General features: G+C 46.4%; 1 protein-coding gene across 9 annotated transcripts in view; it reads right to left on the reverse strand.

Annotated features, from left to right (window-relative positions):
- Fgf1 (fibroblast growth factor 1) overlaps positions 1–26,892 on the reverse strand; it is a 94,974-nt gene that overhangs the window by 61,453 nt on the left and 6,629 nt on the right. For 3 of the 9 annotated variants that reach the window (XM_048811725.1, XM_048811719.1, XM_048811726.1), the window contains exon 2: positions 22,158–22,311. The exons of 1 other annotated variant lie outside the window; for it this stretch is intronic. Coding sequence is in view for 1 of the 8 variants with exons in the window: in XM_048811718.1 (XP_048667675.1) it covers positions 21,595–21,774; positions 22,158–22,311; positions 25,952–26,031 (414 nt within the window). In the remaining 7 variants the exon portion in view is untranslated. Of the gene's footprint in view, positions 1–13,620; positions 13,739–21,594; positions 21,775–22,157; positions 22,312–25,951; positions 26,565–26,892 lie in introns of those variants that run through there. 5 more of the 9 variants (XM_048811721.1, XM_048811718.1, XM_048811722.1 and 2 more) reach the window with 5 other exon arrangements.

Here is a 26,892-nt window from a genome sequence, read left to right on the forward strand (position 1 = left end):
GGGGGGGGGGGGTGCGGTGGATGCTAAGAGGGCAAGACAGAGGCAAGAAGACTACGATGACGACACAGGTTGGAAACCAGAGGCCCGCCTGGCCCTGCTCAGTCCACAGAGGTGGTAGAGGCCCGGGGTCACAAGGAGAGCAAGGGAACTTTCCAGTGGACTTCTTTCCCCACACACAGCCTCTTCGCGGCACCTCTCTCTTGCCCTTTATTTCCATGTGAACATGCAGGGGTTCTAGAAGGCCTTTCACGAGAAGGAGGCGTGAACAGGGCTGGGAAGTGGTTAAGGCATGAACCAGCTCCTGAGGAAGGCAGGGCGCGGTGGAGAGTGAAGAGCTCGGAGAGAAGGGAGGAGGCAAGGAAGACAGGGGAGGAACAAATTCAAGGTCAGGCAAGAGGCCACAAAATCTGGCACAGATCACAAGTGGAGTTTGGGGAAAGCACGAGATGGGTGGGAGACAGACCGTGGACACAGGAGGCTGATGAAGCAGGGGAGGACCGGACAGAGCTCTTGGGTGTCCTGAAGGGCTCGCCTGACTCCGCTGTAGATGGCTTGCAGCCCAAAGTCCAGCAGGAGCCGGAGAGACCACGAGGCCCAGGCACATGGGCTCCCAGAGGAGCCTGTGCCGGTCAGTAAGGCAAGTGCTCCTTCTCCCATGTGTTTTGTGTTTGCCATCAGAAGGAACAAATGGCAAGACAGCCCATCTTGTTCAGGGGCAGTGTGGCCTCCTCGTCAAGGACAGAAGTTTGGGCTTTGGAAGTTGCTGAAGAAGAGATCCAGGCTCTGGGGCTCCAAAGCTCTATGTGACCTCCCATGGGCACAGAGTCCTATGTCCTGCCCTGCAGAAGCAGGGGCAATGGGAAGGGCCACTGTGAAGAAATGACACATGGAGGCAGAGCCCCTAGCCCAGTGTGGCCACTGCAATATTCCATCAAGCTTGGACGCACATATAGCTGGTATTTTAACATCTCTAAAATCAGGCTGGGTAGCATTTTTCTCTTAGTGCTACCCAAAATGATGGCATATCTTACAACTGACAGTTCTTTAGACAAAATATGGAAGTGGTCAGTTAGTCAGCGGTAGTTGGGGTGTGGTGTGGTCATTCTACCTGTATTTGAGTCTTGGCTTATTGACTTCTGAAGGTTTCCTTCTTTCTCCAGGCTGGGCAGAAGCTGGGGCCCTGGAGGAACCCAGCTGGGGACAAGTCTCTACTTCACTGTTACTTTTCTGTGAGAACTGGGCTAGAGACTGTCACTTCTCTGAACCTCAGTTTCCTCTTCTTTACAACAAGGGATAACAATATCATCTAAACGCATCGTAGGGTTATTGTGAGGATAAAACGAGTTAAGGTTATGTAAAGTGCTCAGTGCACTGCTGCACTGTTAAGTAGTGAGGCAGAGGATACAAATTATTAAATAATCCTACACATTATAAAAGTTATCATAAGAACCTGGCGGCCCCACCACAAAGCACCCATCTCAGGCTCTCAACAGGAAGGGGACTGGAAACCCCAATCAGTCTCATGGTCTGCCCTGGTAGCCAGGACACAGACGCGCATTGCACCTCTCAGCCCACTGCCCACCAGCCCACCTGCCTGCTCTCCTCTTTTGTGAGCCAGGCTTCCCACATGCCAATGCCCCCCCTCCCTATTAGGACTTTGGACCATCTTGGGACGTTAGTTGGGGAACTGCTTTACCTCACTGTTAGTAAAGCTATGTGTTTATAACAATGGTAACTCTCACTCCCAGCGCCTCCAGAATCCTCAGATGCCCACAGGTTTCCCACTCTCAGTCCTCCAGGGGCTGGGGAGCATGGCACACTCAATATGCCCTTCGTGCCCTGGCCTGCTTCACTGCACCAGGAGGCTCAGGAATCCAGACTTGTACCTGCAACTTAGATGTCCCTGTGGAGTTCTGCTGTAATTTGAGCTACTCTATTTATGACATCTGATAAAAATCTCAGACTTTGCTGAATTAAATTTAGCTGCAGATTCAACCTAGAGTCCTGATAGCATGAGATTGATCTGTAGCAGCATCATAGGCTGTGGATGATCCTGCGGGGGCAGAAGAATAAAAATAAGACTAATGGTCTAAACAACATGTCAAATAAGCCCCAGCTCCTCAAAATTTGTTTCTGCTCCTTTAAAAATAGTTATGTCCATAATGCAATGCAGTGGCCAGGGTGGGTTGTAAGATGTCTTGAGATCCAGCAGCAGCGAGGCATTGTTGAATCAGAGAGTAGCAAGCACAGTGTGTTAGATGAGACTCCGAACATTACTCCCTCATGGGTCTGTCCCTCTGCCTGTCTGTATATCTTCTAACATGTCCCCCCAAATGCAGCATGTGAGCCAGGATATGGAGGACAAAGTGGCATGTAAAGATGTCTGTGCTGTAGACAAGCCAAGCCAAACTGGAGGCAAGTCAAGAAATAAAGCAAGGAAAGGCCACTTAGTTCACGTTCTGTTGCTATAACTGATTACCTCTAATTGGTACTTTAAAAAGAATAAAGATTTATTCAGCTACAGGTTGGGAGATCCAAGGTCAGGGGCCACATCTAGTGAACACCTTCTGGTGGAGACTTTCTGCAGAGTCTGGAGCACTGCAGGGCATCACATGGCAAGAGAGGAGAGGTGTACCAGAGACAGCCAGAGTAGCATTTATAACTGATCACTCTGGAAATAACATATTAATCCATTATTCCATGACAATCCACGGGGCCTTCATGACTCAGTCACCTCCTAAGTGTCCCATCTGGTCCCACCTCTGAAGACCTTAAAAATGAGGATTAAATTTCAACATGAGTTTTTGTGGGGACACTCAAACCATAGCAGCCACCAACCTCTTAATCCCTCCTAGATGATGGGGAAAGGAAAAGAGAAAAGAGGAGTAGATGGTCCTCCTTCTACCAACGTCCTGCATGTCAGATGTCACAGGCTCTGGGGAGCACTGAGGTCCAAACTCTGGGCTGTGTTCCTCCAGGCTTTCTGGGGCTCTCCTGTTCATGCCCCAGAGAGGAGAAGAGGAAACACCCCGGCCTGTTGGTTCCTGTGCACAGGTCTCTCAGCAACCAGCCCTTTCCCATTCCTGACCTTCCCATCCCAACCGTCCCCTCTGGCCCTGCTCCTGCTGACTGGGGAGGCCACAGGGTTCATGTGCTCATTGAGAGTCCCCCACCCCAGCTTCCCCGCCTGCCCGTGCTTACAAAGGCAGGCATATCTGAGATGAGCAGGGCCCGCGTGGATGCCTGGAGAACACAACCCTTCTGCCCTAAGGAAGCAGACAGGTCCAGTCCAACGGAGGGAGGGAGAGGATAGTCCCTTGTTAAATATCCCTCTCAGCTTGGGCAGAGGCAGCCATGGCTGTGTGAAGGGTAAGTCTTTTGCTTTGGGAACCTGCATCCCATTAAGGACACTATGAACAAGGAAACTGACCCCACAATAGGAATGAAGGGCAAGTCATGGCTAAGGTTGTGGGCTTTAAAGTGAGGCTTCCGGATTAAAATTCAGAGAGTCAGTTCACCTTTCTGAGCCTTGGCTACTTCTTCTATAAAAGCAGGCTAGTGACAGCTCTTACCCTGCATGGTTGTTATGCAGATAATACAAATGAAGCACTCTGCTGCCTGACAGATAAATAAAAAGTTCATTCTAATGCATCTCATAATTTGAGCTATTATTTTTGTTGTTATGATGATTCAAGAGGAATAAGATAAGCTCTCTGTCCTTGACAGAGGGTGAGAGGCTAAATCATAAACAGCATATAGGCTGTGCTAAGTGCTCTGAGGGAGGTGCCAAGGGCTGGGGGACTAAGGAGGGGAAAAGGAGCACAGGGATTCTGTAGAAGACGGGACATCTCAGCTAACAGCACAGAATCAAGGAACTGCTTGAACAAAGGCCAGGATGGGCGAGCGGAAGTCACCCCCACCCCACCCACCCCAGTGAGTAGCTGATGCCACTGAGCAGGAGTGGGGGCTGTGGAATGCGCAGGGTTAGTGCAAGCTAGTTTGGAATCAACCCATGGAGGACCCCAAAGGATGCCATTCCAAAGAATTCAGACTTATCTGCAAGCAAATAAAATGGAACCAGAGGAGCTTTTTTTGAGATGAGAATTTGGAAAATGCTTCTGGAAACATTTTATAGGGAAATTTTGGTTACTGGTGGGGGTGGGCAGAGCAGAGGCCAAGGAGCACAGAATTTCCATCTCTGAAAAGTGAATTTGTCTTGAAGTCCTTACTTAGTGTCCATCTTCTTTACGAGGCTGCGAGCTAGCCTAGGACAGGGCCAAGTGCTTCCTCGCCCTCGTTCCCCAGTGCAGCCCCTGATGCTCAACATTGGTTGAACTAAAATAGAGAAAAGAGCCGAAACTTGAACCCCAAGAGTTGAGGGAGAGAATGGCTCTATAGTCACCTGAAGAGGAGGATGGGATAATCAGACATGCTTGGGTGGGGTGGGCTGGAGGAGTGAATGGAGATCTGTTGCTGAGCAAAGGGAGAAGTCCCTTCAGCAGACCAAACACCAGGCTGTGGGGCGTGTGGCAAGTGGAGTAAGAGCCAGCATCTGCAAACGGCTGCCTGGCAGGCAGTGAACGGGGGTCTGGAGAGAAGCCACATGTGTGGCAGACGCAGGAAAGCTGGAGCAGAGAAGAAAAAGGAGTTTTTTAGGGAGAACAGCCTAAAGCCTGGATATAGGTGGACAGAGACAGCCACCTTGGAGTCAATCAGTTAGGTAGTAGTGATGAACAGTAGAATATGAACCCATAACTTAGCAGGGTCACCGAGTCTCTATCAGGGTCACCGAGTTTCTTTGATTGCCTTTAAAGAACAATCAAGTAACTTGTAGAATAACAGGTGTACTAACCCTGAGAATAAACACGTGGAAACAAAAGGAACCAATTAGGAAATACCTCAAGAAGGAAAGATCATTGGCTAGCTCCTGAGAGGGTCCAATAAGATTACTGTCAAGTTAGGATGTATAGTCATAGGTTTCTCAACATATTTCAGAAGGGAAATGTCATTAGGAGCACAGGTACACCAAGATGAAGTTTTCCTGGTTATTGACCCCAGTACCTACATTAACACAGAATTAACTTGTAGATGAAGACACCCCCTGAATGGGGTGGTGGCCATGACAGTTCCAGAGAAAACCAACTAGAGTTAAAAACTTTCTGCCTGTCATGAAGGAGGAGCTAGACAACTGATTGGTGAGGATGGCAGAAGGCGGACCCCAGGTCTCCTGGTAAATATCAAGCAGTAATAAATCTGGAAGTAGCCTTGTTTCCTTTGTCATTCTGTAGTTGGAGATGACTCCCTCTCCCTCTAGACTGTTCTTTTTTTTGCTTGAGCCTTACTTTCACGTCTAATAAAATTCTCCTGCTTGACTTTTTGTGTCTGACTCCTGGATTAAAATTCAGAAAGTCAGTTCACCTTTCTGAGCCTTTATAAAACAAGACAGGTTTTCTTTCGTTAGGACACAAGAACTGAGGTTCGGACCTTGGGTTCCCCATTTGCCTGTGACAACCTCACACTCCCAGATACTCCTAGTGCAGCCAGTTATCTCAGAGAAGCCACAGAAGCCTGTCAAGTAGAGGTAGAGCCAGGAGGGAATTCATAGAGCACAGGATACCAGCATCCGAGGGGGTACTGGGGCTGGGCCACACTGTTCAAAACTGCAAAGAGGTTAAACGTAGAGAATGGACCCTGGAGCCTCAGATTGGTCTCCTGTCTCCTAGAGGTGCTATTCCAGTGTGTTTTGTACACTGTCACTGAGGTCTTTCTTGGTTCAGACTCCTTCCCTTGTTTCCCACTTCCCACATTTTAAGACCTCAGATCCTTGCCTAAACATTTAAGTGGACCCAAACCCAGTCTGAGAGGCCTCACTTCCCACTGTATCCATCTACCTCCCAGCTCTCTGGGCTCCTCCCTGCCACACACCAAGAACTTCCACACCTTCATGTGTTGGCTCTTGCTGTTCCCCCACCTGAAAGGCCCTTCTCCATTTTCTGCTAATTAAAACCCTTCTCATAAATGCAAATCAAAACCACCCTAAGATACCATCTCACTCCAGTAAGATTGGCAGCCATTAGGAAGTCAAACAACAACAAGTGCTGGCGAGGATGTGGGGAAAAGGGTACACTTGTACATTGCTGGTGGGACTGCAGATTGGTGCAGCCAATTTGGAAAACAGTATGGAGATTTCTTGGAAAGCTGGGAATGGAGCCGCCATTTGACCCAGCCATTCCCCTTCTTGGTCTATTCCCTAAAGACCTAAAAAGAGCATGCTACAGGGACACTGCTACANAAAAAAAAAAAAAAAAAAAAAAAAAAAAAAAAAAAAAAAACCCCTTCTCATCCTTCAAGTCTCTGTTGAAAGCAAAAACTCCCTTGCAAAGCTTTCCCTGGTCTTGCCAGTAAGAGGCCTCCCTCCTTCCCGGAAGCACCTACAGTGTGGTGCTTGCCTAGCAATTACCTCATCCCTCATCCAATCAAGTTGGCTCCTCTCTTCCTCTGCATACTACAATATGAGAGCAGAGAACACATCTATCCCTGACTCTCCCACAGCATAGTTCTCACGCACAGAAGGCACCTGACCAGCACCAACAGGGCATGTGCCCAATGCTAGGTTGCCTACAAATATGTTAACTGTGATCACTGGGGCCTCTTTGGTATTGAGAACACACCATACCATAACACACACACACACACACACAGAGAGAGAGAGAGAGAGAGAGAGACTTCTGAACATTTCTCATGTTTAGAGAGAAGTGGAAAAACTTGGCCTGGCCATCTGAAATGCTTTATCACATGTGCTGCTGCCTAGGATGGTGGTTTAGAGAAATCCTACACAGTTCCATCAGGATCACAATCATATTCCAAGAGTCATGAATTAGGAGGAAAAAGTTTCTCAACACTCAGTTTCTAAACTCAAAAAGCATCTGTTCATTTAATCATTTGTCATCTTCTGATCCTCCCAAGAGGCTCTAGCAGTATTTGTGTCAACCCTCAACAATCTATTGCTCATAAGGAAACATATAGTCAAGATATACACCCAACATAGTCCAAGGAGCACCTACTATGGGTCTCTAGTGTGCCTGCATTAACAAATGATGTACAGTATGTGAATTGGATCAGTTCTTTCTGTGGTCTGCATTTTAGAGGATAGACATTTTCTGAATTGTTTTATAAAACAGAGAGCAATTTAGGGTTGATCTAGAGAGTCCTTTTTTGAGTTGTTGCTTTGCTGCTTTGTTTTTACTTGAGGATAGACAGTTATAAAATGCAGCTGGCCCAATGAAAAGAAAGGCTACATTCCTTTTGCAGCTGTGAACAACAGAATTATTTCAATCTATCTCTAATCCAATCAACATGGTTCTTGGTAGGGAAGAAAAAAGAGAGTTAATTGTCTTTAATGTTTTAGACTTTGACATGCACCTCATCCCCTACCCCCCATCCCCGCCCCCAAAAAAATGAAGGAAAAAGAATAATAGAGTCAGAGAGTATTTTGAGTGATTTAACAATTTATTTTCCTGGGCTCTTGCAGAATAGGATGGGAAGCAGTTTTCCAAAGTGTTAAATTGTGAGAAAATGCTTCCTCCATCTTAACAACAAACATTTTCTGAGCCTCTGTCCCCTGCTGGGCACAGTGCTCAGAAGAACCTTGCCCGTTTTACCTCATTGCGTCCTCTGAGGCCTGCACCATGTATACATGGGGACACTGAGGCTCAGGAAAATGAATGTGCCTGTGGACACACACTGATGAGGGCTGGGATTGGCATTTAGACCTAGTTGTCTAACTTCAGGACCCACATTTTAGTCACAACTGAGATTTTTCCTGAATTATTCCTATTGTGGTGAAATTACACCAAAGCCATACTTGAGGGGTGAGTAATAATGTGCAGCACTGAGAAAATGGGGAGAGTTTTAAATGACATGTCAACTTGAAGTGATTCTGAAAGTCAGAAGCAAGAAACATGCCAGTTGGTCTACCCCAAAGGGCCCTAAAAAGAAGTATCTTCTCCCTTTTGTATTTGAATGTGTAAAGTGATTCCCCCCCCCACCCGCCCGCCCTTTTTAATAGCACTGTAACCGCTATGATCTGATTGTTTGGGGCCTAGAAAATTCATATGTTGAAACTCTAACTCCCAAGATGATGGTATTAACAGGTGAGGGGCTTTGAGGAGAGATTAGGTCACTTGAGTGGAGTTAGTAACCTTATAAAAGAGGCCTTAGAGAGATTCCTCCCCACTTCTGCTATGTAGGGTCACAAGGAAAAAATGGCTTCCAGGAAACGCCCACACCAGACTCTGAGTCTACTGGGTCCTCCATCAGGACTTCCCAACCCAGAACCTTGAGAAATACATTTGTTAGAAGGAGGGAGGGAGGATGGGAAAGGGGAGGAAATATGGAATGAATTCAATAAAATCATGTGATATGTTTTTTATATAAATGTACCAAAGGGAATTTCAGCTTTATATATATTTCCAATAAAAATAAATAAATAAACAAAAGGAAGATCAATAGAGTAGAGGAAGGAGGAGAGGAGGAAATGGGGGATGGGGACTGTAATCAAATTCCTTGCATGTATAATTTTGTCAAAATGAGCCCAACTACTATGCATGAGTATAATGCTCTAATTAAAAAGTATATATTTGTTATTTATTAGACTGTAAGTTTATAGTATTTTGTTATAGCAGCCCAAACATACTAAGATGGTTGCTGTGCATAAGTGTTTTTGTAGAAGGATGTTTAATATGATGTTATGAATAATTATGACCACAAATTGAATATCTAATAATATGGACTCATTAAATAAATTTTAGAGAAATGCACTGCTACCATTAAAAATTCTATTTTAAAAGAATATTAAATGAGGGTAGGAAGGATAGTGGAATTAATCGGATATTATTACCCTATGTGCATATAGTGTGATTCTACATTCTGTACACCCAGGTTGTACTCCATTTATGTATGATGTGTCAAAGTGCATTCTACTGTCAGGTATAACTAATTAGAATGAATAAAAAACAAGCAAAAAACCCCAAAGAATATTAAATGGAATGGGAAATGATTGTGATATATTGTTAAGTGAAAAAGTATGTTGAAGTACAATATGGTGTACAATATTTTAGAATATACACACATATATACATACAAATCACTAGGAAGATAGATAGGTAGGTAGATGGATAATGAGAGACAGGCAGACACAGACAGAAATAAAAGGAAAAACCTGGAAATGTCTGAATCATTATTCTCAATATTTTAATAGTGATTATCTCTGGATGATGGATAAATTTTTCCTTTCTTAAAATTTACTTTCCACTTACTTTAACTACCCCCAAATAATTTTAAATAACTTGTACTCATTAGCTCAGCAGTTTCATTAAACAAGAGGATCCCAAGCGTCCACTCTGTACCAGGCACTGTGTATTCAAAACAATAAAAAAAGGAAATAAAAAAGACAACAAAGTTGCTCGTATCCCTGCTCCACCAGCATTTGGACGTGCTCGTCCAGGTCTTTTTCCACAGTAGTGACCAAGCCCAGGCAGCATAGAGCCTGTTTTGTAGTTAGGAGTCCATCAGCTTCCAGACCCTGACTCTACCACTTCTACCAAGTGACATCTCCCTGCCTCCCTTCCGTCAATCAGTTCCATCATCCTTGAAACGATTAAGAGTGGTACCTATGTCCTTGATCCTTTTGAAGATTAAATGAGTTAATATAAGCAGAGGCCTGCAAAGCACAGCAAATAACAACTACTATTATTTTCTGCCAATTTTTTATGTTGTATTTCTCTTTTATATTCCATACGCTTCCTTCTGAAGAGCAATAACACAATGTGTTTTCCCTGGAGAGCAGGGACCACTGCTCATGGCATTTGGGCATCCATATCACCCATGACTTGTAGACTAAGTGAGATCACTCCGTCAAAGCAACGATTGCTCAAAAATTGGCCCATTTGGTCTCAAATCTGAGCCAAAGATGCCAAGGACAGAGAGAGCTACCACGGTGTAAAGAGAGAAGAGTAGTTACCCACATTTCAGGACAATCAGAGGGACAGGTGTTGGACAAAGAGCTTCTTCACTGTGTTTGCAATCTATTAAACATGGCCGGTTATAGGCAACAGGCTGTGTAACCCCAACAGCTCATCCTGGCCAGCCCTGCAACAGGGGGCCTGGGGGTCTCAGGCTGGGTGAAGACTGTGGAACAGAGTTTTCTGAGCTCTCTGGAAAGAGCTAATTCCCAGAGAGCCAGCCGGCGTGCAGTGGCCCTGCCCCGGCTGCCATCACTTCTTTCCTGCCTGCCTCGGTAGCCGCCTAACTCACATCCCTGCCTCCCCCCCCACCCGCCTCCGAATCAGTTCTCCTTTCAGGAACCTAGTGAGGATCTTAAAATGTCCACCACCACCTGTCCCCACCTCGCCCTGTGGCTTTCTACTGCAAAATCGGAACCCAGCCCCAAACTCTTCTCAAGACTTCAGGGTCCAGCACCACCAGGCCGCTGAGCCCTCCCCAGCTTATCTTCACCACTGTCCCTTTGGCCCCTAGGCTTCCAGTTCTGGCATTCTGTTGCATTCTAGAACATGTCATGCTCTTGCCCATGTCAGGGCCTTACCACACGTTCTTCCCTCCCTGAGGAAGTCTCCACCCTGCTCCCCACATGCTTGGTGCCCCCCATTCTTCTGGTCTCTGCTTTTATGGCACCTCCTCGGAGAGGCTTCCCCTCTCCACCCCCTGGCTAGAGGGAGAGAGGGAGGAAGCCCCCCAAAATGGGGCCAGCATTCCAAGTGGCCCTGTTTCCTGTGGACGTAGGCAGTATGTCCTGCTCAGCCCTAGCATTATGGTGCAAGTTAAAAATAAAACCCCCAGATGGAATGAGAAGCCTTTAATGAGGATCGGGGAGAGATAATGAGAAACATGAGCTGACCAACGCAGGTCCAGCAGGATGTGGGACTGGCCAGGAAGAAAAGGATCTTGACTCCAGGAAAATACTGACTTTGGGCTGCTGTATAGTCTGATGAATGTACAGCTCCCAATTAGTCATCAGAAGTCTCTCTCTTGAGCTGCCATGTATGAGAAGATGTTAAAGTAGCCAACTCAGGTCATACTTCCGTCCTTGAGCAAGATGAGGTTAGAGTTTTTCAGAGACAATTCCTAGAACTGGGGGCCTCCCCAGCCCCCACTGGACTCTGTGCAGGGAGAAGAGGGAGAGGCCTGGAGGTAACCCAGAGGCGAGGAGGCCTTTCTTGACTCATCCTCCAGCTGACCTCCCCCAGGGCCCATCCAGCGTGGGATCCGAACCTCCCACCATACTAGGGTTCCAGCCAGCTATCCCAAGGTGAAGCCACCCTCCAAAGGCTTGGCTCAGTCCTGGGGGCAGCGTGAGGCAGGGAGGGAAGGGTCAATGGGTCTCCAGAAACAACTCGACGTTGCCTTGGAAACGCTTCTCCCCCTTGTACAGCAAGCATCTGGATCCACCCTGAACCAGCTGTGTATTAAACCCTTCAAGCCTTGGTGGGAGGTGGGGAAGCATTAGGAAGGGTCAGAGTGGGAGAGGCAAGGTCCGCTTCCTTTAGAGGAGAATATCAATCTTTAGGCCTTGGGGAGGTGTCTCACATCCCAGAAGAGCAGTAGGTTACAAATTCATATTCCAGGCTTGGCTCGCTGGAGCAAAAAGATGGGCTAAGCAGGGTGTGGGGGCTGCCAGCACCCCCTCCTCCAGACCGCAACCTGGACCCCATCCCAGAATCCATCTGTCTGTGCTGCTTCCACAAGCCAAGTGATGTGCTCATGGTCACCTGGTGCGAGGGAATATTCACAACCCTCTAAAACATTGATCACCACTGGGTTTTTCCCTTCACAGATCTGAGACAGTCAGGGGGCCCACAAAGGGCGAGAAGGGAATTAGCAAGAGAGACAGCCATGCCGTGGGCTTTACACATCACCCCTAACTCAACCTCCAAGATCATCCCCAGAGGAGCTCTGTGGAGAAGGAATCTGAAACGAAAGAGGACCAGTTCCCTAGCCCAGGTCACTTGGCCAGGGAGGTCAGCGCATCAGGCGCAGCTGGACACAGAGTGGCTGTGTAATTGGCCACGTGTAACAGGCCATCTTTCCAATCCCTGCGGTCAGCTTTCAGATGATTTCAACTCAAAGTCCAGCATCAGGGGCTTCTGAGCCAAATTTTTAAGCCGTCCATGTACTGAGGGTAGGAATCCTAAAGTCTTCATGTGTGCTGAGCAAAAGGGGTAAAAGCTGACTCCTCTTTAATGGTTTGTTGGAAGCATCTCCAGTTTGAAACTGCCAGAAAAGCAGACTGCATGTGTGGGGGACTTCAACCTTTTAAGGGACTATTGCTCTCTTGGTGGGTTCTAGGTTCCCATCATAGGGGTTTTAAGTGCTGAAAAATCACAGGATGATAATCCTCCCCTGAGACAAAATAAAGGCTCCTGGGGAACAGCAGGGTAGTAGGTGACCTTCACACCCTCAACCAGGACCATACATTTATAGGAAGACTTCCAAAAACCTTAGTCAGATGGTAAAGTTTGTCAATAACAATAACAATTCAAATTTTACTGAGCAAATACTAAACACTCTGCATTGTGTACTAAAACATTTGGGCACTTAATGTGTTAATTCTCTACATTCTTTTTTTTTTTTAAATATGTTTTTAGTTGTAGATGGACACAATATCTTTATTTATTTATTTATTTTGTGGTGCTGAGGATCAAACCCAGGGCCTCACACCTGCTCGGCAAGCGCTCTACCACTGAGCTACAGCCCCAGCCCAATTCTCTATATTCTTATACCAACCCTATGATATAGGAACAACTAACATTGGCATAGCACTGACAGGTACTCTGGACTTTACCTGAGTTAATTCACATATTCCTATCAACAAGTGCTAGGATATAGGTACTATTATTATGTCTATTTTATAGAAACAGAGAAGCTGTGTAACTTTTCCACGGTCACACTGTTCTTCAATGTCAGATCCAGAATTTGAACCCAAACAAGTCCTACCCAAGAGTCCCTACTCTTTTTTTTTTTTTAGAGAGAGAGAGAGAGAGAATTTTTAATATTTATTTTTTAGTTTTTCGGCAGACACAACATCTTTGTTTGTATGTGGTGCTGAGGATCGAACCCAGGCCGCACATATGCCAGGCGAGCACGCTACAGCTTGAGCCACATCCCCAGCCCGAGTCCCTACTCTTGACCACTATACTATACTACCAAAACTCCACAGGCTGTTTCTGAAATAATGGAAAGGACGTCTAGCAAGTGACGTCTAGAGAGATGGGTCAGAAGTGAAACTGTCAGAAGAATTCTTGTTGCCCATGCCAGCAACTTAGGGTCTGCTCAGCCAGCCCTCAGCAAAAATCTCAGGACCAGCCTGGGAGAATGGCACTGAGTTTTGTGTGACCAACTGCATGGAAGTGTCACCCTTGGGAAGAAAACTTCCTTTGAAAGATGCCATTCTGAAGCTGACCTGCATCTCTGTCATTTAGAAATGTCCCCATTATTACTTCAAACACAGAAAAAAGATCACACTTAAGGGAGACTATTTAGCTTCTATAACACCACCTGTCACTAAGGTGATACAGCCAACTCCAAGACGCCTGGGCCACCCACCTGCACTCCTGAGCAGGAGACGTGCCCTCCTCTGGGTCCTGGGCTTGCTGTGTGACCGCAGGTCACAGTTCTGCAGCACTCACTCTCTCCACAGCGGTGTCAGAAGCTGACATAGATTCTGAGGAAGGACAGAAAGAGGTGCGCTTGCTAGACGTCCTTTCTACCCCTAAAGGTCCTAGGCAGGACTTGGCACACCCTGGTTAACCAGGGGGAGGCAGAAGTGGGCTGCTCCCTCCCGCTGCCTCCGGGGCACAAAGGCCAGGATGTGCTGCTGGATCGATGCCTTCCTTCTGGGGGCCTGGCATCCCTTGCTTGCCTCTGATGCACATCAGCCAAAGAAGTTATTCATTTCTGAGTGTGAATAATACCACGAGGGTAGATTTTTTTCCAGAGATAACACCAAGTCAGCCAAGCCAGGGCAGGAACACAGAGCATGGAGCTTGGAGAACTGTGAGGGGCCCCTGGTGCAAACTTCCTGACTTCACTCTCAGACGGGCCAGGGTCCTCAGAAGGACCAACAGAGGCTAGGAGGTCCCATTACTGCCCTGGGTCTTGGCTTTCTCATCCCAAGATGTAACGTTTCTCTCATTCACTGGACTGGTATTTACTGAGCCCCTACTATGTGGTTTGGCTCATAGTAATATATATATATATAGCAAGGAACAAGACAGACAAGGTCTAGTTCCAGCCCTTCTGAGGCTTACATAAGGGAGAAAAGGCAATAGCAACTCTTTTAAAAAACTGGTGAGAACAATTTCCTGAAAAGAACTTCAGTAGCTCAGGAAATAAAAGCAAGAATTGACAGATGGGGTTAGATTACATTAAAAGGCTTCTGCACATCAAAGGAAACAATCAATAGAGGGAAGAGACAGACAGACTACAGAATGGAGAAAGACTTCACCAGTATTCATCTGACGGAGAATTGATATCCAGAATATAAAAAGAACGTGGAAAAAACTCAACAACAAAAGAACAAGTAATCCAATCAAAAATAGGCAAATGATCTGAACAGACACTTCTCAAAAGAAGAAATACAAATGGCTCATAAATACACGAAAAAATACTCAATATCTTTAGCCATCAAGTAAATGCCAATCAAAACTACGATGAGATTCCATCTCACCCCGGTCAGAATGGCTATCATAAAAAATAATGATAACAAATGCTGGAGAGGATGTGGAGAAAAGGAAACCCTTATACACTATGGGTGGGAATGTAAGTTACCATAGTGGCTATGGAGGACAGTATGAAGGGTCTTCAAAAATAGATAAATAAATAAATAAAAACCATATGATCCAGCTATAGCACCCCTGGGTACATGCCTGAAAGAATCAAAGACAGCATGCAATAGAGAAAACTGCATACTTCCTTTATCATGACACTTTTCCCATAGCCAAGTATGGATAAGAAAATGGGACATGGGCTGGGGATGTGGCTCAAGCGGTAGCGCGCTCGCCTGGCATGCGTGTGGCCCGGGTTCGATCCTCAGCACCACATACAAACAAAGATGTTGTATCCGCCAAAAACTCAAAAATAAATATTAAAAAAATTTTCTCTCTCTCTCTCTCTCTTTAAAAAAAAAAAAAAGAAAGAAAATGGGACATATATAGTGGAGTATGATTTAGCCGTAAAGCAGAACAAAATCATGCTTGTCATTTGCAGGAAAACAGATGAAACTGAAGAGCATCATGTCAAGAGAAATAAGCTAGACACAGAAAGTAAGTATAGCATGTTCTCTCTCATATGTGGGAAATAGAAAAAAAAAAGATGACTTGAAAGGACCTGGGGCAAGGGGGAGAGGTGGGGGAGGATAAGAAAGGAAACAGGGAAGGGTGGGCCTGATGGGGCATGATATATGTGTGTATGGAAACGTCACAGTGAAGCCCATTAGCCTGGGTAATTAATATGTGTTTATAAAAGAAATCAAAAAAATAGGAAAAATAAAAAGAACTGATGAATAACTATCAACTGGGATAAGTACCATGAAGGAAAGAGACAGAATAGGGAGTAACAGGGAAGAGTCTTGGAGGAGTTGACAAGCACCGTGAGCACTGAGAATAGAAAAGAGGTCTGCTGTGACGAGACCTGGGGGCGTCTTCCAGGCAGGTGGAACAGCCGTGGCGAAGTCTCAGAGGCAGGAAAGGGCATGGAACAGCAGAGAACAAAGGGAAGCTAAGGGGATCGAGTGGGCACTCTTGAGTGTATACCAAAGTGTGCTCCAGGGATTCATTCTTGCTTAGCCAAACCAGTCCCTCTGCTCAATTCCAAATGAAGGGAATATTTTTGAGCCAGGCAAGGCCTGTGGTAAAGGCTGGTATTGAGTTTTCCACAGCAGGACTTTTGTTTCATAGGGACTTACATATGGGGCACTTGAAAGATTTCCCAAGGATGGGAAGGGTGGTCAAGGTGGGCAAGGAGCTCAGGCACCTGGCTGGGCTGGGATCTCCCTGCTCCCAGCAAAGGCCTCGATGGCTGCATTTTGTGTGAAATTATAAATGAGGCAGAATTTGGCTTTGGAACTTCTTTTTTTCAGCACTCTCAGCCCCTTTCAGATCCTTTCTAAACCACTTCTTCCCCAATGTCCTCGGGGGCTCTGCCTGGGCTTCCTGGCCTCACCGCCGCCGTCCCCCATAATCTGCTGCACACCTGGCCTCCTGCAGGCAAAGCACAGGCAGGCAGAGCAGAGCCTGCGCTCATCAGACCTCTGTGTCTTGCAAATGATGCTGAAGAAGGGTGCCCAGCCGCATGCACAGTAGTATGAGCCTGATCCAGCTGCCACACTCAATAATTAGCCTCCCCCATAGGAAAAAAAAACCTGTCCCTTTTGAGAGCCTTCTCAATAGGGCCATATAAACACCTAGAACATACACTGTTGGAGGACAACATGGCTGGACACTATGTAGGAAGAGGCCTAGAACTCTGCTCTCTAATGCCCATGCAGCCAACCCAGGGTCTGTGAAACCAAGGAGTCTGATGTCTTGCTTCAGGGCTGGCCCACCGCCAACCAAGGTCATCAGCATCTCTAGCCCAAGATGTTTTTATTTAATGAAATTTTTGCCCTGTGTAAGATCACTTCCTCCTCAGACTTTCTATAGCTTACAATTAAAGGGCCTAAATCTTCCACAGGGTCATGTGGTCTGACCCTGCCTGGCCCCCGGGCTCCCATCTACCCACATTGACCTTCCTCCAGGAACTGGGCAATGCCATGCTTCCTCATACCATGTGGACTTCCCACATGCTCTTCCCCCACCAGAGACACTCTGTCTTCCCTAACTGACACCTGTCAGTCCCTCAGATCTCAACCTCAGCATCCTTCCTCTTCATAACCTTCTCAGATCCCTTACTTCCTCGATTGGGTCAGGACCTCTGCCATTTGCTTTGCAGACCACCTTGGAGTCACTGCTTGATTGATGTCTGTAGCTCCATCTATTCTCTAATATTCCTGGTGGTGGGGACTGTGTTGCAGCCCGGGCACTCGCCCTGACACCCAGGAGGTTCCCTCTGAGTGAGCTGGATGAATCTGCAGTGGTCATCATTGGCCTTCATGTGCCCAGCCTGTCCCACTCCATCTCTTTCTCCTCCTGCCTCCTTGTTTCTTTACTTCCCATTGCTTCCTCCCTCTTCTTTCTTTCCAATTCAGTCTTTCTTTCCTATCCTTGAGCCAACTGTAGCTCCCGAAAACACCATGAAAGTCATGTGAAAGCTACTCTTGAGGTTTTTTTTTTTTAATTGCTATAACTTGACATAATATATTGACCTTCAACTAGATTGCTGGAAGTCCAAGGTCAAGGTTTCTGCTGGTTTGGTTCCTTCCAAAGGCTGTGGGGGAATGTTCCAGGACTCTCCTTGGCTTATAGATGGCTGTCTTCTTCTTAGTTCTCTGTGTCCAAAGTTTCCCTTTTCATAAGGACACCAGACATTGTAGATTAGGGGCACCCTTTAATGATCTCATTTTTAATTTGATTATCTGTGAAAAGACCCTATCTCTAAATAAGGTCACAGTCTTGGGTACTGAGGGCTAAGGGGTATATTTGAGCATATGAATTTAACCCATGACATCGACCTCAACCTGCCCAATTCCCCAAATCACTTTGACTCATTGAATGAAATAAAAATAGGGAAGCAAAGGAACATAGAATCTTCTGAAGAGATTGTATGTGAGTTTGGGAATGTGGTGGAGACTCCATCAATGTGACCTGGAGAAAGACACCCCACCTAACAATGAGAAAGGAGGGCTGGACTGCTGGGCTAGAACCACTCTCATAGAATAGCCTAGTGGGTACATGTCTGGGCTCTGGTAACTGCTAGTCCTGAATTCAAATCCCAGCTGAGCCACTTTCGGGCAATGAGGGCTTTCCCCGTACTTGCAAAATGTGACTAATAATAGTGTCTAATATATGGGATTGCTGTGGAGAATTAATGAGAGATTAGCAGAGTGGAGGGCCTAGCAGTGTGCCTAGGACAGAATAACTCAATATACAGAAAGTGTGTGCTTGTCATTTCTAGAATAGGTAGAGGTCCAGTCAGGTAATTCAAGAAGTAATGACAAAGAAGAAGCTAAGTGCCACTGATTCTGGCCCCCAAACCCTCTGTTCCCTTACTAGTAATAGAGAAGGGAGTCAGAGCAACAGCCAGACCTTCTCTAATTGTGAGCTTCTTCAATTGTGATCTATGGATCAAGGACACAGCCAGATAATGCCACCATATTCCCTGTGGCACAGAATCACCTGGGCCCCACCCAGGAAATTCAGAATCTGGGTCCCCTCATGGACTCACTGAATCACTACTGCCCCTACAACTCAGCAACCTGAATTTTTAACAAGTTCCTCTGTGATTCTTATGCACGTTAAAGTGTGAAAACCCCTGGACCAGACTATGGTTCCTGGAGGAACAGGGATGAGTCATGCCCATGAGTAATCCTGCACATCCACACCACCCTGGTGCCAGGTGCACGCCCCTCACACCTGTTTGCATCACCGGCATTCCTCGGACAAAGCCAGAGAGCTAACCTTGAGCAATTAGGCATAAACCAAATCTCTGTAAGTTACACTTTAAATGTACTCTCTTTAGAGGGATCACATCTTTTATATAATTAAACGTTACTGTGGCCAGACATTTAGTTTTAGATTGTCCATTTCTCCTCTTCCCACAACTAGGGTCACCCAATGCTAACCTCAGACTTAACTCAAGAGACCTCTGACCTTAAGCTTGAGTTGGGGAGGGAGACCTGGCCCACTTTTGCTGGCTGTGCCTGTGTCTCTGTCATCAGACTGCATTTCTTTTGTCCTTGGGCACCATCCTCTGCCTGCTTCAGCAAAACCAGAGACCCACCTCGCCCTCAATGCCAGCATTCATATCTTGTTCCCAAAGAGTGTAGGTCTTCATGAGATTCTGCCTGTGGCCCAAGCAAGGGTCCTGCCACCTCTAAGCAGTTAACAATTCCTGGCCTATTTTCTAGGGTCTTCCAATATCATCTCTTGCTGAATTCCTGTTGCCAAATTCCACCTGCCTCTCAAGACACCTCCCATACCCCCCAAAACAAATGTAGCACCCCCGCCCTCCACCCTCTAAGGAGTATAGTAATCTGGAAAAACCTGGTGTGAAGCTTGGCTCTGCTACCTGGTAGCTGTGGGACCACAAGCAAACGACCCACCCACTGAACCTCAATTCCTGTGTCTGTAACAGCCCCTATTCCACAGGGTTGTTTCAAGAATCCAGTGAGTTGGTACACTAAAGTCTAGCCCAATGCCAAGCATGGCAACCGGACAGAAGCTCTTTTGTTTCTGATGCTCATAGAGGCAAACAAAACCCCATGCCAAGGCCAAAGTGCCTCAGTGCTGCCAAAAGGCGGCACTCACGGTCACTTGTAGGGTATCACTTGGGCCTCTGGAACAAATGGACTTGTGGGCAGCCTCTTCAGAGCTCATCTTTTAATAATGTTAACAGTAAACACTCACATGGCACTCACTGTAATCCAGGCATAGTACTAAGGTTGTTACTCCTTTCATTCTTTCAAGGTTGGGGCTGGGAAGGTAGCTCAGTGGTGTATGCTTACCTAGCACTACAGGGTCCTGGGTTCCATTCCCAGCACCAAAAAAAAAAAAACACAAAAAAAATTAAAAATATTAAGATTGGTACTTCATCATTCCTCTTTACAGATGAGGAAACCAAGGCACAGAACTCATAAGAGGCAGAGTAAGAATTTGGACCCGAGGCAGCCTGGCTGCAGAATCCAGGTACTCAGCCACCATTGTTATACAGCTTCTCTTCCATAGCATGAGTCAGGTGTTAAAACAATGGCTATTCCCTCCTTCTCCTTTCTCTCTCTGTAGGCCATTGGTCCAGAAGCCTGCTCTTGCCCTGTACCTTGGGCTCCTTTACTTACCTTCCAACTGAGGTGAACAACTCTCAGCCCAACTCATCTCTGTACCTGCCCAGCCGGTAGGTTCCCTCCCTTTTCTGCGGTTGATTGGGGCTGAATCCAATCACATCTGAAATGAAACACCCTGTGGGTACTTAATGAACAATTGTTGCTTAGTGAATCCTTCCATAAAGAAAAATACCCACTGTTTATATGTTTATATAATGTGTAAAGATTAGCTTTACATAAGGCAGGGTATGTCTATGGCATGAGTGGCTACAGAATATTTTCCCTGCAGCCCAAACCAATGGGTACTGCATCAGCCAAGCAATGCCTGTTTAATGAGGTGGAAGCGGGTGTGCCTCCACTCTGCACAATACCTAGCTCCTGGCAGCTGGCACAGTGAGGCTGGCAGCTCATGATCCATTTATAGCTTATTCAGGGTCCACAGATTGTATTCCTGCAGAGAGACTGCCACACTGTCTGTCCCAGGACTGGACATCCCTACACAAGTATAGATGGAGTTTGTGGATGTCCACTCACCATCTCCCTGAAAGTGCCTTCATCCTGGTCAGTGCTACACACCCCTAAGACACATCACTGGATCAGATCCTGCTTTCTTATTTTTGAAACCAGGTCAGGTATATATAAACACCAGATTTAGGAGAAGGTTTACTTATTGTTTTCCTGCTTCACTTTTTGATAATACCTTTGCTTTTGATTAAGTACTTCATTTGCAAACTCATTTTGTCATAATAATAAAAAAAAAAGACAAGGGCGACAAAAGAAAGTCTCCCTGCATCTTCAGCCAGCTGCCCTTAGCAGTGAACTGGTGATCTTGCCCTCAGAGACACATTCTTAAGAGGGGACTTTCCTAGGAAGTCCTCAGTGACCAACAAAAAGAAAACAAAGGGAAAACGGATTTGTGGCTGTGAATCAGAGGCTCCACCAAAATCCACACTTATTCACACAAAGCAGCTGGTCAACCCTTCCCCGGATACCACCTCCCAAAGCAAGACCCATTCTTTTCAAGCCTTTGCCACTGTCGGGCTGGCTCTTCCTCAGGTAGAGTCACCAGGATGCAGCCTGGCTTGCCTTCTGCTGGATGCTCATGTTCTCCCCCTAGACCCCAAGGAGAATTAAAGGGAAGGTGCTGGAAGAAGGAGATGGGGAGGTGGATGAAGAGAAAGCACAGAGTGCCTGAGTTCTGCTGAGACACAGTGAGCTCTTGGACCTGAGATGGGAGGTGAGGTCTCTGAAAAATGGTACTTGATAAAATACCTGAAATTCCCATCCCAGCCCTGGAGTCTGAATTCCTCAAGAGCTCCTGTCTAGAAGCCCTGCATACTTTTGGCCATATAAATGCCAGGTGGGTGGAGATTGCCCGGGTGACAGAGAATGTGCCCAGGGATCAGCCATTCTGGCCTCTTTGCTACTGGTGCCTATGGGAGGGGTTCTGAGATAAAGATGGTGATAGCCGAAGATGACCAGAAGATAGAGTAAGAAATAACCCAGAATACTGCCCTTCAAAGTATCAAGCTCACACCCTCAGAGAATCCTACATTTCAGCCTGATTTTTATAGCAGGAGGATGATAAAATCTAAGCTGCTCACCGTGTTGACAGGTCGCCCCTTGCGGCTGAATTTCCAGGCTATCCAGGAGAGTGTGACACAGCAATATAATGTCAGCCAGACGCCCTGCAGTACCACTCTCAGCTTCCGCTGAACCGCAGGACCGCGAATAGCACTTAGTAAATGAGAACATTCCTGGCCCCTTTGGTGCTGGGGCTGGCACTGGGGGTGGTGAAGATAATGGGACAGCATGGTGCATGATTACTTTTGCAGTCTCTAAATTGTCAGTGCTATTTTTACATATCTGTGGCATCAGCGAGACCTTCCCCCTGAGCAGTCTTCACCATGATTCCTGCCCAGCCGGAGGGGAGCTTCTTGAGGTTCACTTGCAGGAGTGCTGGCTCCAGCACTATCTGCTCTGAACACTCTTCTGCCTAACTTTTCTCTTTTTACCTTCTTCTCCAAGTGCCTTATACTTACACCAAGGAGGACACACACACACACACACACACATACACACACACACCCCATATACAACCTCCACACATACAACCTCAGCTCTGGATAGAACCTAGTCTCCCCAGAGGAAACCCCCTGATTCTTACCCAAAGAGATCGTAGGCTGAAGGCTGTCCTCGCTCCTGGCGGGGAAACAGAATCCACTTGTGTCCTCTGCTCTATGTCTGTCACTGTCACCTTGCTGCGGCTGCTTCTCCAGCAGTCCCAAGCCGGCTCTCTGAACCTCTGGGCTACTGTAGCTCTGTGTGGGGAGAGGGACGGGCCATGGCATGCACATCAGGTTGCTGGCCTGCCTCCAGACGCCATGCCGCAGAGCGGGCCACCAGTCCCAGAGGGTTGTGTGGGAAGCAGGGAGGGGGCAGGGGGCATGGGGCTGGGAATGTCAGTCTCTAGGTCTGTCTCTGGCCCTTGTTTATCAGCAGAGGGGACCTGCCTGTCGACCACCACCCAGAGCCAGTCCACCTACAGCAATGCACACATAGCTCTCAGCACCCCCAACTCTGGGCAGCTGGCAGCAGGCCCAGGAACACACAGGCTTTGGCCCACAGAGAGAGGCAGAGATGGCAGACAGTGGCAGCAACTACACCGGCTGTTATTTTAACATGGTTTGTCTTGGGGCAAATGCCTGAGCTGAATGGACTACTGGCCCGTCTGACCAGAATCCTGTTTATTTTGAAGCCTCAGTCACCAGGGAAACAGCAGGTCGTGGCTCAGAGACACTCCTCTGGAACCAGAGGCCTGCGGGGTGAAAGGGAGCCCTTTTCTGTTCTGTCATCTGGCATCCTCGCACAGGGTGTAGGTGTGTCTCCGTGTGGCAGTGTCTGTCTGTCTGTGCCCTTCCCAGAGCTAAGCCCTAGAAAAGGTCCCCTGCAAAGCCCGTCAAGGCGATGGCTGTCCAGGTTAGGACTGGGGAGGGGCTGCAGAGGGGATATTTCTATCATTCCTCACCACCGTGCAAGCCTGTCCCTATTGGACTAGGTGAAGCCTCAGGTGAGCCCAGTGTCAGGTGAGGATTCCCTCTATGGTCTTTGAACATCAACATCGTCCCTATACCACTTGATGCCAGGATAGGGGAAGAAAGGAAGGAAGGGAGGGAGGTGTCTATATAAATACTATTTGGCCAGAAGGTGGGAATGAAGGTGGACAGAAAGGATATGAATGAGGGGGTATCTTTGAAGAAACCAAATGGAAACACGATTAATAGTTCCCTATAATTCCCTTTTCCTTTTCCTTTACTCAGGTGCTTGAGCCTGGGAGGCTTGAGTGGGGTGTGAGTGTGTGTGCGTGTGTGTGTGTGTGTGCGTGACCATGGATAATTCAGATAGAGAGAGATAGGTTGACCTGCTGCAGCTGAAAATGAGCTCTCCAGTCTCTCCCTCCTAGGACAGCTGCTTGGGTGCAGGGAAGGTGGAGGTGGAGACTGTTTTCTGCACAGAGTATCTGGGGGCCTACTCAGGTGCCTTCAGAAGGGAGGGGCCCCTGGGATCTCGGGGGTCAGAGGCTCAGATATTACACGACTTTGATCATGGATCTCCAAAACTGGACTGAAAAAATTGTGATTTTTCCAAACCCTATTAGCTGGAACCTTTGTGAACTATCATTTCCACATACTCAAAGGAAACTGATAATTTGCTTTAAAACATAATAATCTTCCTGAGAATTTGCAAGATTCTAAAGAACCTTCTCAATTATAGATAAAAATGCTTTGGACAGTTGTCTTCTAAATTTTGGAGAATGATTATGCTACATAGAGTATGTATTAACTCTTTTTAGCTACATGAAATAGCAGTGTTGGAAGTGAGAGAATGCCCTAACAATCTAGAGTTCAGAGAGGCATTCTTTCTCTGCCACATCTGCTGGGAGAATGAAGACCATTCTAGCAATCAGACTGTGGATATTCCAAAAAATGTCATCATCACTCTGAATGGATCTTCAGGAACCCTACGGAGGGACTTCATCACATCAGCATAGAAACTAGTCTCCTTCAAAGAAGAGGCCCTGTGCTCAGGGGTGATGGGGAAATAGGAAAAGGCCCTAGCTCCCATTCCCACCATCTGCAGTCATCTACAGAACCTGTCCAGGAGTTCACACCACTTTCTACAAGATGAGGTCTATGTGTGTGTGCACCGCACCATCAACGTCCTCACTCCGGACCATGGGTCTCTTGTTGAAATCCAAAATGTCTTGGGAGAAAAATACCTCCACAGAGTTCAAGTGAAGCCCAGGTGCTGCTTCTTTAGTCTCTAAAGCCCAGAAAATTGAGAATCCTTGAAAGAAATGACAGTGAACTTGTATCAAATTCAGCTGTCCTGATTCAACAAGCCACAAAATAAGACAAGGATATCAGAAGATGTTTGGGTGGCATCTATGTCTCTGAAAAAGGAACAGTTCAGCAGCCTGATGAGTAAGATACAAGAGTTGTCCAGCTTTGGAAACAAGATCCCAGATTATAACACCAATTTGTGGTATTTTGATGAGGCGACAAAAGACCTCTCTGTTGAGCTTGGGGCCACACCTCTACTCCCAGCTACTCAGAAGGCTCAAGAGGATTCCACGCTGGAGGCCAGCCTCAAGAGAGACCCTCTCTCAAATTTTAAAAAGAGATGGAGATACAGCTCAGTGGTAGAGTGCTTGCCTACCATGTACAAGGCCCTGGGTCCAACCCCCAATATCACAAAGGAAAAAAAGAGACTTCTATTTAAAAAAAGATGCAGACCCAAAAGATTGGGTTGCAATCCCAATTAAAGTCCCCACTGTGACCAAAACCAGGTCACCCCACTTCAGATGTCATTGGTCCTTCTAGGCAACTCAGCCCAGGGCTCCAAATTCACCCTTTCCTAAGGGAGATCAGTAAGACATATCATTTCTGCCAACTCACAGGATCATTTTGACAATTGCATGTGTCCAGGTGTTTGAGGATACAAAGCAAAATCATTATTTTAGTTTATTTCTCTATTATATGCAGTTGTGAAACACTGTTTAGCGCGTGTGCGCACGCACACACACACACACATATACACAGTTTTTAGGCAAATGTAATCCTGGTTACTAACATACGTTATCAGTCTCTACTTCTTGTTGGGTATTCAGCAATGTCATGATCCAAATACTGGTAAATCAGGACTCCTCAGTTTCTTAACATATTTACTGTAATATGATTTCTCTCAATGTTGAAATTTCTTAAAATTTCATTTTAACATCCCTCAATTTCAATATTTATTTCAACTTCTGTGTCAAGGATCTAGATTTATCTCTTAAGTAATATACATTGAAGTTTTTTTTTTCTTAAGTCCTAAGACATGATAATGTGGATGCTTTTAGCCCCACTGTTATTTAGAGTAGGGAGGGACTCTGAGATTACCTAGTAGAAAAGTCTGGTGTCGGAATAACCCTTCATCTCTGAGCCAGGAAATAGTTTGCAGAAATAATAGCTGTGAAAGCCACTAATTAAGTAGCCACAGTATACTAGATCCTATACAGCATAAGTTACAGAGAGTATATCTTCCCTCAAAGCTCTTATACTACTTTAAAGGCTATTTTTTGCTATGATAAAACCAAATATAAGAACCAAACTACCATTGCAGAAAGACGAAGAAAAGAATGGATTTCAGGAACAAACAAAAATCCTGGGATGTTTATACGTAGAGATGTGGGCTTGCCAGGGTCATGCCCATCTGAACCATGGGTACTGGTACTGGAGGTGAGGTCTGCTTCCACATCCCAAGAAAAAGACTGGACATGGAGCACCTAGGCAGTAACTATTACACAAAGTAGCTCCAAACCTTTCGTGAGAGCTTTAGAAGGGTGACAAAGGAAGAAAGGGACATTGCAGAGCCTCTGAAAAATCAGACCTAAAACCCTCGCTTTTTAACTTCACCGACCTGAAAGCAGGAGCAGAGCATGATGGGTAGACATAGCAGGGTTCAGAATGCCCCCCGATGTTTTCTTCCTCTCCTGGCATAACATAGCCGGGCAACTTGTCCTTGAGTCTTTTTGTTCTTGTTGTGCTTTTCAGTCATGCATGACAACAGAGTTGTCCTTGAATCTTCAGACTGACATTGGATATTTGCTTTACAATTTCCCCCTTCATTCCTCCTGTTTACAGAAATGATGCCATTCTCTGAAACGCACACCAGGCCCAGTGTGTTTTCTTCCTAATCTCATTCAACCTTGTTCAGGCACAACAAATCCTAATCAGCTGACAGGAGAAATCAGATGCTGCACGCCACTCTCCTTCCCCAACAGAGCATTTCCTTCTGTTTATGTCCAATCAGGCAGTTAAATGAAGGGCATCCTGGCATCCTGGTGCGCCAGCTGCCAAGAGGATGGAGGGCCCTGGGAAATGCTGCAGACATGGACGGGAAATGGCAATCATTGTCCAAGGAGACCTGACCTAACACCAGAGCCGCAGGACAGAAACTGGGTCCAGTGGCTCTCAAGAACAGAGACGCCTTGTCCCAGTCCTACAGTAACCCAAGAATGGGACTCTGCCCCAGTTTGTCAGCCAGATCTCCACCAACGTCCAGGCGAGATGCTCGGAAAGGGGCCTACCCATGGGACGTGGGCTGCTTCTCCCTGATGTTGATCACTCATTGCGTATTCTATTTTTAAATATTTTAAAATATTTTATTCTTAAATACAAGGAAAACTTCTTGTACATGATAAAAATGCTTAATGTACAGAGAAGTACAACATGATCCTCAGTAACCCTTTTCTTCCCCCCAAATAACCACTTTTAATTTTGTGTGAGGGTGGGAGGTCTTTTCAGGGGAAATGTGTGTGTGTGTGTGTGTGTGTGTGTGTTTAAAAATAGTTTACTGTG

Source organism: Marmota marmota, unplaced genomic scaffold (genome assembly GCF_001458135.2).
Source record: "Marmota marmota marmota unplaced genomic scaffold, marMar, whole genome shotgun sequence".
NCBI classification, from domain to species: domain Eukaryota; kingdom Metazoa; phylum Chordata; class Mammalia; order Rodentia; family Sciuridae; genus Marmota; species Marmota marmota.